At 42.6% G+C, this 12359-nt stretch overlaps 1 protein-coding gene across 1 annotated transcript; it reads right to left on the bottom strand.

Moving 5' to 3' along the window:
- Positions 1 to 2309: 2309 nt before the first annotated feature.
- Positions 2310 to 3056, bottom strand: LOC149165858 (uncharacterized). The gene has a single exon (XM_089429957.1). The coding sequence runs from the start codon at positions 3054 to 3056 to the stop codon at positions 2310 to 2312; it is 747 nt and encodes a 248-aa protein (XP_089286083.1).
- Positions 3057 to 12359: the final 9303 nt, after the last annotated feature.

A 12359-nucleotide genomic window follows, 5' to 3' on the forward strand; every position in this document is an offset into this window, starting at 1 on the left:
TTAACATTGTGGCCAGTCCAGCGAAGAGGAACAGTGAGTGTTGTGGTAATTATTCTCCAGATGTCCGCCGAAACAGAGCAGTGGAGGAAGAGGTGATCGGTGTCCTCGATCGTAGTTTTGCAAAGGCCGCATCTAGAAGGGCCATGAAAATTTCGATTTGTTAGGTTTTGATCTGTAGGAATTTTATTTGATAGTATAGACCAAAAGAGCAGCCACGCTTTATGAGGGGCTTTCAGCTTCCAAATGGAGCGCCACCACCAACGCATAGTTCCGGTGTCCCGAGATTCCATGATGGCAGCAAACCCAACCTTAGGGGAGTAGTTGCCAGTAGGGGCCTCAGCCCAAATTAGCGAATCTTCTTTTGCAGTAATCTTAATGTTTGCCTCCTCCAGTGCCCCCCAAAACCTCAACCACTCCTTGCTCCATCTATCACTTATGCCCAAGTGTTCAAAAGCCCGCCATTCCATATTTGAATTCTTGGTCCACCCCTCCACGTTGATGTGTGCTAGGTGTGAGTAACCAACGTCCCTAAGTTCCTGCCTCATTTCTTGTGGCAAAATGTGGGCATTACCACTTCCTTCCCAGGCATCAGCCCCAATTCTGATTTGGGTGTCGTCTGCCACCTCCAAGCCAGGCCTTGTTTGATGATATCAATGGAGTGTGTGATGGCCTTCCAGATGTTTGAGACTCCCAAGTGGCTGTGGTTGCGAAGCCAATCTGAAATTGTTTGTGGATAAATGTATTTATTGTAAATCACGTCTGTCCAAAGGCTGCTCGAGGTAATTATTTGCCAACCCAGCTTTGCTCCAGGGGCCTTTGCGAAATCCTGGGGCTCCTTAAGGCCCCAGCCTCCCCATTTCTTAGGTTTTGCTATCCTCTCCCACTTGACCCAGGCAAAAGTTTTACCTGTTGTTTGGCCCCACCAAAGGAATCTACAACAGATCTGCTTGATTCTGCGATGAATTTGGGATCCAGGCTAGGGACATCCAGTAGACTGGAATAGCCTTAAGGACTGATTTGATGAGGGTGAGTCTGCCAGCCCTAGAGAGCCACTTCTGCTGCCAAATGTTTATGCGGGTTTCAATTTTTGCAAGCATCCATGCCCAATCTGCAATGCAGTACCCATTTGGCTTGAGTCTAAAGCCCAAGTATTTTGGACCATCCTCCAACTCCTGTCTTACAAACCTGAAGTGTTGGGAGGCAAATCTTTGTTTGTTCGGGAGACAAGAATTGAAAATGATTGTTGATTTGACAAAATTTGGCTCCATTCCTGTAGCTTTACAAAAGATAGATAAAATTGACTTGAAACTAGAGGTATCCCTATAGGATCCATTTAGAAAAATTAGAATATCATCAACAAAGAGAAGGTGAGAAATAGTGGTCCTGTCATTGATTTCCACTCCTCCTAGAGTGCCATTGATCCTTGCTGATTTTATGAGTCTGCTAAGTCCTTCCATTATCAGTAGAAATAGCATTGGGGAGAGAGGGCAACCCTGTCTGAGTCCTCTTTCGGCATGGAAGAAGTTGGAAGCAACCCCGTTGATTAGGACACTGAAGGAAATAGAAGTGAAGCAGCTCCCCATCCACTTGATGAATTGGTGAGGGAAACCAATGTGTGTGAGCATGAGCTGAAGATAAGTCCAATTGACTCTGTCAAAAGCCTTGGATAAGTCGATTTTGAGGATGGCCGCTTTTTTTGATAGGGTTTTGATGGAGTGGAGCATTTCCTGGGCGATGCCTATAGCCTCCTAGATGTGGCGATGTCTGAGGAAGGCAAATTGTTCCTTTGAGATCATCCTGGAGAGGATTGGTTTAATGCGGAGTGCGATTATCTTGGAGGTAATCTTGTAGATGCAGTTGCATAGGGAGATGGGTCTGAAGTCATCAAAGGATTGAGGCTTGTCCACCTTGGGAATGAGGGCTATGAAGGTGGAGTTGAAGGCTTCCGACATTGTTCCCGAGGTTCTACAATCTTCGGTGGCCAGAAGGAGGTCCTGACCGATGAGCTCAAGGAAGGTGATGTAGAATTCGATGGGCCATCCATCCAGCCCAGGACTCTTGTCTTTGCCAAGACTTTTTAGGGCAGCCTCCAATTCCTCCAAAGTGATGGGAGTATTCAACATCTCCCTTTCTTCTTCCTCGACAAATCGAGGGACCGCCTTTGCCACCCAAAGGATTTCCGCTATGTTTGCATCTCTTGGGCTCTTGTAGATGTTCAAGAAGTGCCGAACCCCTAAGTCCGCTAGTTGTGCGAAGGTGTTGGCTTTTCCCCCATGTTGGTCCTTTAGAGCCCAGATTGTGTTGACACCTCACCTGGCTTTGGCAAATTTTGGAAAGAATTTTGTGTTTTCATCTCCAACTTTTAACCAAATATCTCTACTCTTCAGGCGCCAAGTTTCTTCGGCTCGTCTCAGGAGTTTAATTTTTTCCTTCTCTAGGTTAATGAGCTGATCCTTAGTGTGGAGAGAAGCATAGCTTGTCAGCCCCAATGATTCGAGCTGAGCTAGTTCTGCCTCAATCTTGACCAGCTTCTCCTCGTCTTTTTGTTTTCTGGCCTTGACCCAAGCTATTGTTTTTCCTTTGAGACAATTGAGGTTGTTTGAAATGACTGAAGCAGGAGACAGCCCAGCTTCCCTACTGTAGTGGGTCCAATTTTCTTTAACCAAATCCTGGAAACCATCCTCGCCAATCCAAGCAACATTGAATTTGAAGGGGGAGCCTGGCTTCCTAGTTGCGTCTTCAATTTCTAGGAAAATTGGGGAGTGGTCAGAACAACCCCCAGAACCAACCCAATGCCTGATTCGGCCAAGACTATTTAAGAGGGATGACTTGATAAGGAATCGGTCTAGTCGACGGGCAAGGGCGTTCTCCCTTGTTCTGCGATTCCTCCAAGTGGGCATTTTGCGGGCAGAGTCTATGCTTATGAGGTCATTGTCATCCAACATTTTTTCGAAAAAGCCTATTAGGACATCAGATTGAGCCCTGTGACCCCAAGATTCTGCAAGCCCCACGGAGAAATTTAGATCTCCCCCAATGATAAGGTTCTCTGACTGCATGAAGTCCACCTATAAAAGGCTTTCCCAGAAAGACTCTCTGTGATGGCAGGGGCCGTAAATATTGTAGATCCTCAAAGTGATGTTGGGTGAGTTTGAAATAATGTCTGCTCCCAGGAAGCCCTGCCCTCCCCAGACATTAGAGATCCTAACTGAGGATTTGTTGAAGCCCAGAGCTAATCCTCCCGAGCGTCCTCTCGCATCCAAAAAGAAAAACTCCTAGTCGAGAAAAAAGGGTCTTAGGGTTTGTAGAACCAAGGGGCCATCTCCAAGGGTTTCTTGAAGCATGAGAAAGTCCAAAATTTTAGCCAGACAGTCTTTTCAATGTTAATTTTTTATCAGAGCTGGCTAAACCCCTACAATTGAAGGAGAGGCCTTTCATGGATTCACTGAGGCAGGGTTCCCCTTTGCTCTAAGGACCTGATCTATGGGAATTTGAATACCAGAGGCCACCTCCAGGTTGGCTCTTTTGATAGCTTTGGAGATACGGGATTGCCTTCCCTGAGGAGCTTTGGGGGGGAGAGGTGGGATTGGGTCCTCCTCCAATCTGAAGGCATGGAAGGGGGGAGGGATGGAGCGCAGGTTGTAGTGGTGGGAGGATCTGGAAGTCATGTCCCCAGGGGGCACTCGGGGCTGGATGAGTTGGCTGGTAGAGCAGGGAGTGTTTAGGATGGGGTTGGGAGCGGAGACCACCGGGTAGCAGGCTTGGCTCGTCTTGGGTAGGGGGGAGACTATGTTCAAATTTGCATGCAAGAATTAGAAACATAATTTATACATTCAGTCGAAATATGAGGGTTAGAGGGAGAGGAGATACCCATGAAACTCGTGCCTTCTTTGTAGCGTGCCCTGGTGATCGGAGCCTCTGAGTTCCAGTTTGCCGACTTAGGATGAGTTGGAGGAGCTAGGGGCTGCTTGTCTGGTCCTTTCGGCAGTCCAGATTGAAGGGTTGTGATCTCCGCCATTCCCAAATCCTTCTGAGTGTTAGCCACGACATAGCTTCTCCCGGGGGGGGTTGGCCTTAACCCTGTGACCAATGGGTAGGACTTGTAGAGGTGACCAACTTCATGGCATCTCCTGCATCTAAACGGAATGCCCTCATAGTCCAATTCCTGCCAACGGATTGTGGATCCCAACTAAAATTGATATCTTTCCACCAAACCGTCTCCAGTGTCCGGGTAAAATAGGATGCAAGCCATTGCAAGGATTCCAGTGTCCATATATGATTTATCATGGTCTCGGTAGGTGCCAAGGTCATCCCCAATGATTCTGAAAATGTCCTCAGACTAGAATTGCAGTGGGAGACTTGGTAGCCGTACCCATATTGGCCTTGCTCCAATACACTCCTCCAGGTCAAAGAGTGTTGTCCATTGCTTGAGAAGCACAGGAGTCATCTCCAGGTGCCAGTATTCGGTCAATACCTAATTCACATCGTCTGGCTCAACAAAGATTAGCGCAAATCATCTCTTGACATTGCCAGAACCTCAGGGAGCTTTTCCAGGACATTCCCCTAGACTTCCATTGTCCATTGTTTCAGGCAGCCCAACGAATAGTTCCTTCCATGGACACGTTCCACTAGGATAGTGCTTTCTGTTAAGGCAACTTTGTCCATTCCGATGCCTTCTCCAAATACGGCCCCTTTCCCTTGTCTTGGAGAGCTTGGACTGCTTGCCCTTCTTTGCCTTCGGATCCTCGATATCTGTGTGGCTGCTTCCTAATCTCATCGGACTGCCTTTCGGGTCCAAGTCCCTTGGCTCTTCCTTGTTCGGCTCGTTGTTCACCAAGCCCTCGAAATAGCCCGAAGGCTACACCTTAGTTCTAGGATTGTGTTGCACATAGGCGTCTTGAAGGAGTTCGGACATGTTGGGTGCAGTGTTTATGGTCCCATGGACAGTATTCGGCTCAATATTGCCAAAACCTCGATCTTCAGAAGCAGAAGCCACGAAATCCTCCCTTTCCTATAGGCCCTCAAATTGTTGTTGCTGTCTGCTCCAGGCAATGAGGTTAGATGGTGACGGAATGGAGAGAAAGGGGGAATTGGTGCCTTCGACAAGGCTAATAAAGCCCTGGGTTACCGCCACAGTCGGTTGGGCTATGTCCAACCCTTGCAATTAGACTTCCATGTCTTCCAACCCAAGCGTATTTTGGTTAACCTGTTCTTCTGGTGTGGAGGCTGTTGTCGATCTGACCCCCTCATGTGTTTGCGGATGGGAAGCCATAAAGATCTCGGTTTCAAAGTAGTTATTTGAAGTGTAGTCAACGAGCTCCTCCTTGTAACCCTCCTCCATCCCCAACATTGCTATAAACTAATGGATGCGGGTCAAGAACAACGAACCAACGGACCCGGGTAACCGTTGCAGGTAGAGCACTCACCTCCAAACCCTTAAACCGCGGCGGGTATCGTTCAGGTGACCTGCAACCTTGTGTTTAGGATGCCCGAAACCACAGCACAACCGGTGGCAGTGAGTGAAGTTGTTAGAGTTCTGACCGGGTGACTGTGAGACAAGTGAAGATAGACTAACTGACAACCTTCGAGAATAAGAGCTGACACCTGCTGCACTCTGTGTCAATGGGGAATCCCGTGACAGTTCCGTCAATGCTTCCACTGAAGCCTACCTCACACCAACCTGAACCCTAGCGCGGAGTGGGGGAGAGTAATGTTAACACCAGACCCGGCATCGAATCCCATGCCCTTCGCTTGTTCCCCATCCATTTTATGAAACTAGGAATCTTGTCATTGTTGATAATGCAGCTGCTCCAACTTTCTAAGGCATCTTCATTTATGGATAGGTTGAGATTCTCAATCAACTTTTGGGACACGATCATTCCCCATGTTGCGAGGGTTTCTACCACAACTATATTGATGGAGAACCTTTTCTCTAGATATGTATGAAGAAAGGTCTTTACCCCTTCCATGATCCCACACACCTTAAGCTTGTCAGAGTTCAAAATCATTTTAGAAAAACATTTCCTTGACAGCTTGAGTCCCAGCTTTTTCATAACGCTTGAAGGCATGATATTGATAGGGCTACCAGAATTTAGAATGAAATTCCTTAAGGTAAACCCATTCAATCCAAAGGTGATGTAGAATGGGTTGCTTATATCCAAGGTTATCCTTAATGGGACCTTCAAAATAGGGTCAGGGGGCTTCTCTTCTACTTTGGAGGAAGGTTGGGGCCAAGCATCCTCATTAGAGGAGAGATCTTCATCATCAGATGAACTATCTTCTTCAACCTGGAGCATGTTGATAGATGTTTGCCTCATAGATTGATCAAGGTCAAATATGATATTTTGGGCTTGGATGAGGCTGTTAGGTTGCTTATTTCGTGTATCAAAATCTAACTTTCCTGTGAAGGAATTCAGGTATACTGCCAAGGTTATTTCTCTTGGAGGGGTTAAGTTACATGGGAAGGCATGTATGACAGAATTAAACCTGTGATTGAATTCAGCAACGGATTCATCATTCCTTCTTTCGATAGACAAGAACCCCTTGTATAATTGAACCATATCCTTTTCAGGGCACTATCTCTTTTCAAATGTTTCAAGAAACTCCTCCCTTGAAGATATAGATGCTATGGGGAGGGAAAAATACCATTCACGGGCCTCTCCTATCAAGCTTGAGGCAAAGGTAGTTATGCAGTTGAACTTATTATTAGATTCCCCACAGGTGAGGCCCTCAATCCTTAGAAGGTGTTCCTGAGGATCTTCCTCCCCACTAAATGTAGGTATGTCATCATCCTCTGGAAGGGGGGCAAATATTGCCCCAATTACTTTTGAAAAGTTGAAAGTTGCAAAGATTTTATGCTTATGGGTTAGTTTCTTGAGCTTCCTATCATGGAAAGAGACACGAGATTCATGTTCTTTTCTATGATGATAGGTTAGTGTCTCATGGCTTTCCATCTAGACAGGGAGATTGTGGAGTCGCCAAAGGAATGTTGAGAAATGTCGTTAACGAATCAATTCCTCAATGATTCACTAGGGAGGCAAACCAGCTTCCTCCCCGACAATGGCGCTAGAGATGTTACCACTCAAACCAGCAGGGGACCTAAAGGGGTTCCTAAGAGGACAACTGCTAATTTAAGGGCAATTGTGGAGGCTTGGCACACTGTCATCACAACGAAGTCTCCTTGCTTTTTACAGACTTTCACTGATGGGAAGAGTCCCAGTAGTGTAGGGATTCACTTGTAAAGTATGTATCGATAGATAGGTGAGAAGTAACCCTGAAAACCTTTTCCCAAGGATGGAGTGAAGAATGGAGCTTTCTTGCTCTTTAAGTCTCGAGCAAGGGACTTGGTCCACCAAGGATAAGGGGTGAGGATTGGATGGTTGAGGGAGAAAGGATAGGCTTATGAACAAGTTTCTCAATCCCTATAATCCTTGGGAAACTTGGATTCCCAAATGGGCCTTAACAAATAGTCTTTATTAAGAAGTGGGACCACACAGGGCCAAGTGGACCCAGTCCAAGTTCAGGGATGGAAGGTAGAAACCAATGATGTTCCTATCCTGGACAAGGTGAGGGGAAGGACCAAACAAGAATACTTTCTTCAAAAGGTTGAATTGCCCCTATTGAGGTCTAGCCTTGGGGATGCCTAGGAAAAAATTGATCCTAGATCTAGGGCTTGAGATTCTCGGAGATTCCACCATTAGAATTTACTCAAATTTGGAGGAGAGGGAGGGGACCCACTAGCGCAGTAGCCTGTAGGAGATTGAATTTTTTCCTTGGGTCAATTCCCAGAAAATCGATGCCCTAGATAACCTAATACAGTTAGACTTTGGGAAAAAGGGGAAAATGGTTGAAAGAGGGTTGAAATGATCACCCTTTTTGAGGGATCAGTGCCTAGTTCATTTGGGGATATGGAGTCAAGGATAATGATGAGTAAGAACTTGGTTTCTTGATCAAGGAGGCCCAGAAAGTCAACTTCGTCCAAGGTTGAGAGAAAGAAAAGAAAAGTGACCTTCAAGCATTTATACTTCAAAGCAATGATGCAAGCTTCTCTAGATAAATAAATCTCTAGGACATTTTATTCATATAACATTGGCTCATACATTAAATTAGCTAAAACATGCTCAATTCCACATTTCAATAATGCAACAACTAGCCCTAATTTTAATAGTATGCAACATCAAGAATAATAGCATCAAAATTTACTTACAACGTTATAGAATATATCCAACTTGTTGTCGCACAGATTGTCACAGCAACGCTCAGACCGAGGGCTGTCACCTTGATCCCCGATCTCTCCGTTTAAGCCTGTCTCCCACGGCTAAGGGGGGTAGACCCTATGGGATAATGGATGACCAACTGGGGACCAATTGAGTTGGGAGACACAAAAGGAAACAAGCACTTAATTGATTTTATTAAATAAATAGATTAGTGCCTTATGAAATAAATGATTAAACGATTATTTGTCAAATGTTGCAGAAATATGAACTCATTAACAATCATTTACCATCAAACAACTCAAATAAAGTTTAACTTTTTACCAAATGTGAGATAATCGATAAACGTTCAATGGCTTAACAATATTCCAGTGATTAAAATTTTGAAAGATTGAATGTTTTAAATAACCACCTGATTTTAAATGCTAACCAGAGATCACATTCATGTAGCTAATCTTCAATTGAACATTTAAACATGTTTAACCACATAAATGATAATCAAAAATTTAGCCTCAGCAGAAATGATATATCGCAAACATGACAAATCCTTAAGCCAAGACTGAATCTGGCAAAATATTTCCAAAAATATTTTTATATTTTCAAATAAAATAAGACTAAGCTAACTAAAGATGAAACTTTAAATCTAAAGAAAATTCTAAACTATAGGAAAAAATAAAAAGTCTAAAAATTACTACTACTTTTTTTTATTATTTTTTTATGCTTGTGAAATTATTATTATTATTATTATTATTATTTTAATAAGGTAAAACAAAACTTAACCTCTAAACTAAAATGAAACAAAAATTTATTTATTTATTATTATTATTATTATTATTATTTTTGTTCATTTTTTATGACATTTTTTACTTTAAAGTTAAAACAAAACAAAACTGAAAAAAATCAAAACTGAAGCCTAACTAAAACTAAGAATATTATTTCTCTTTCTTTTTCTTTTTCTTTTTTTTTTTTGATATTATTGAAATTTTAAAAATTAAACTAAACTTTAACTAAATCTAAAAAAATGAAACCAAAAAAATTAAAAGCTGAAACCTTTTATGATTTTTGATAAAACTAAAATCAAAACTAAAACTTAAAAAAAATGAGACGGAACTTTTAAATTTTTAAACTATAAAGAAAAAATCAATTCTAACAAACTTTGGCCTAACTTAAACCAACGCATATGCATCTAAAATAAACTACCTACGCTAACCCTATGAAATCAAAACATACCAAAATCAAAACGCTTGTTTATTTGCAGGTTTGATGTGAGAGCGAGCGTTCGAAGGTGAGCAACACGCTGTGGATTTGGATGTTTGTTGTACGGAGCTCGACGGCCAGTCAATGGACAGCGTGAAGATGGTTGAGCGGAGTGCAGACAACGTTTGGACGAGCTGCGATGAAGCTGCGTGGGTTTGGAAGCACGCTGGTGCAGGTAGGAAGAAGCTGCGTGGAAGTGTATGGAGCAACCAGCGTGTAGGTTTACGGGATATGGAGATTTTTTGATGCAGGAGCCACGAGGATCGAAGACTGTCAAAGCCGCGGATGGGGAAGGAGTGCAAATGCTGGAGTTGAAGGAGTATGACGCAGCAAAGAGAGAGATCAATATGCAGATGAGCAATGGAGCAGTGTTGGAGTTGTATGAGCAAAGGGCAGCGTGGAGAGGCAAGGAAAGAGCCACGTTTAAAAAAAAAAAGTGACTGCGTGAGGAAGCTGAGGGGAACTTGCTGCATAGAGGGACTAGCAGCAACGCAAAGAATGGCCAGCAGGTGGTTGATGGAACTGTTTAGCAGTGAAGAGAAGTGGTTGTGCGAGATTTTGAAAGGACGCAGGTTCACTGCGCATGAATGGGCAACGTTGAAGGCTGCGTTGAGGAGGAGCTGAGCAAAAATAGCAATGCTGAAACTTGGCACAATCCAGGAGCCTCTCCAAAAAAAAATTCGAAAATTTTCCTGCAACCTGAAGACAATGGAAACAAACAACCAGAACTTGAAAATGCAAAAAATAAATGAAACCCTAAAAACCCTAAAAAACCAGCTAAATAATTACAGTATTTATAGATCGCAAGCTCTAAAATAGCTAGATTTCTCGTTATGCCACAAATATTTTCAGAATTTTAATTTGATGTGAGATGCTCCAGAAAAACCCTGCATGCATTCATAAAAAATTTCAGATGATAAGCCCGGAATTAAAACTGGCTGGGCTCTTTCAGAAAACGCAATCCGGGAGTTGGCTGGTTCAGCCGAGAACTTCCCCTAACACCCGGTAAACTCAAAACTAAGATTTCCTGCACAGCTTAAAATCAACCATTAACATAGAGGGAGAAAACAATAGTGAAATCCAGATCAAATGGAGATACCTGCCATTATATTTCAGAATCTAAACTATCATTCAAACCCCAGAGATCAGACAAGATACCTGTGCCTGAATCAATCTTCATCAAGCTATAATCGATGACTGAAAATAAAATTATGCAGAAAAAATAAAACAATCTTACAACATTTTCAAAAGAGTAACACCAACAAGATTTTTAACCCCAAAGTCTTTCTTTATTGCAGAAAAAAAATGACTACAAGAGAGCTTTCTTTAGCACCAGACTCTTAGATCCAATCTGATCTCAAATGACCCCTAGCACCCTATTTAAAAAAAAATTCCCAACGGCTAGTTCGAGTGATCCATGTCAAACTAATCTCGACCGTCGATGAGGATCAAGATTTCTTTTAATCTCATCCTCGAATTTTTAAATGCATTTTAATATATTAAACAATTAAAATTCTGCATTTATTTACTCAAAAATTTGACTTGTTATTATTTTATTTTATTTTTCAAATTTTATTTATTTTTAATTTATTTTTAAAATTTATTTTATTTTATTTTTTATTATTTTTTTAATTTATTATTTTTAAATGGATCCTCGAACTTAGCCTTTGGAAAAATTACCTAGGACCTAGGACTTAGGACTTATGACTTATGAGGGGATTAAAACATTTTCTAACCCTCAAGACATTTTACATCATGAATTTTACAATTTCACATCTCAAGGGGGAAAAGCCCTTTGACATAGACCCTCATGGACCACCCAGTTCTGCGACACAGCTATAATCTAGCAGATCAACGCACTAGGATTCCCCTAAGATTCTAATGACAAAATTCATTCCGGCTTTGGGGTTAGGCTGAAGGAAAACTCTGCTGATCATGGATCGGTGAGAAAAAAAACCTTCCGGAATGTAGATTATCACTAGAAAATTAGGTTTGCCTAGGCAATTTACATACATGACTCAGATCTGCAAAGATTATTTACAATTTACACATGCAGACTGGGTTTACAACATAACATGATCGGGTTAATGATGACAATCGAATGGCACGGACACGTCGATCCAGTGTTGTCCCTTTTGTGAAAAAAGGGGGTGTACTACTATGGGTAGTTGACACGTAGTGGTCAACACAAACAACATTTCGTTTTCTCAATAAAGCTCGAAGACGAGAAATAGCCCAAATCCATACATCAAAATTCATCCATATCCAAAAATATCCACCAAGGAAAAAGTGTGAAAATTCTCTATGATTAGAGAGATCCCAAGTCAAGTGATGATACAAATGAGGGTATATAACATCAATATATAGCCTCCTAATGAGTTTGAATTATCCTATGGGCCTACATTAGCCCCTAATGATAAAATAATGTGCAGATAAAACCCCTATTGTTGACAAGCCCACCAAACTAGCTCATAAGTGTAAAAACAAGCCTCACAAGGGGCCAAATAATGATATGTGCATGTCGTAGGGGCCTCCAAAGGCACAATAATATCCTGAAGTGCCATATGGAGGAATAAATTCCTCGGAATGTGATGGACAAGGGGGTGGCCCCTCGTTCTCCAAGTAGTAGACCTATGGTGCTCCCATTATGAGGGCACATAGATGACCCTGCGAGTCTCCATACTAATCGGAGATACTCTGCAAGGGTCCAATTGGTGGAATGAACGCTTCCATGACATCGTACAAGTCCTGGGAGGCCTGTCAAGAGTGTGGGGCTCCTGTGGGGATCTGTTGGGCATAATGTACCAAGCATATCATCATCATCCCAAGAGTGGATCACGAGTAATCTCTGAGCATCCATGAAGATCTGAGTGTTGTCTGCTGCTATGGAGG

Source organism: Pinus tabuliformis, chromosome 5_1 (genome assembly GCF_031772625.1).
Source record: "Pinus tabuliformis cultivar Carrire ecotype Pingquan chromosome 5_1, CPIR1, whole genome shotgun sequence".
NCBI classification, from domain to species: Eukaryota; Viridiplantae; Streptophyta; class Pinopsida; order Pinales; family Pinaceae; genus Pinus; species Pinus tabuliformis.

Excerpts from the sequence above, each read along its gene's own strand:
- LOC149165858 (XM_089429957.1), bottom strand. The coding sequence starts at position 3,056 with ATGCAGTCAGAGAACCTTATCATTGGGGGAGATCTAAATTTCTCCGTG.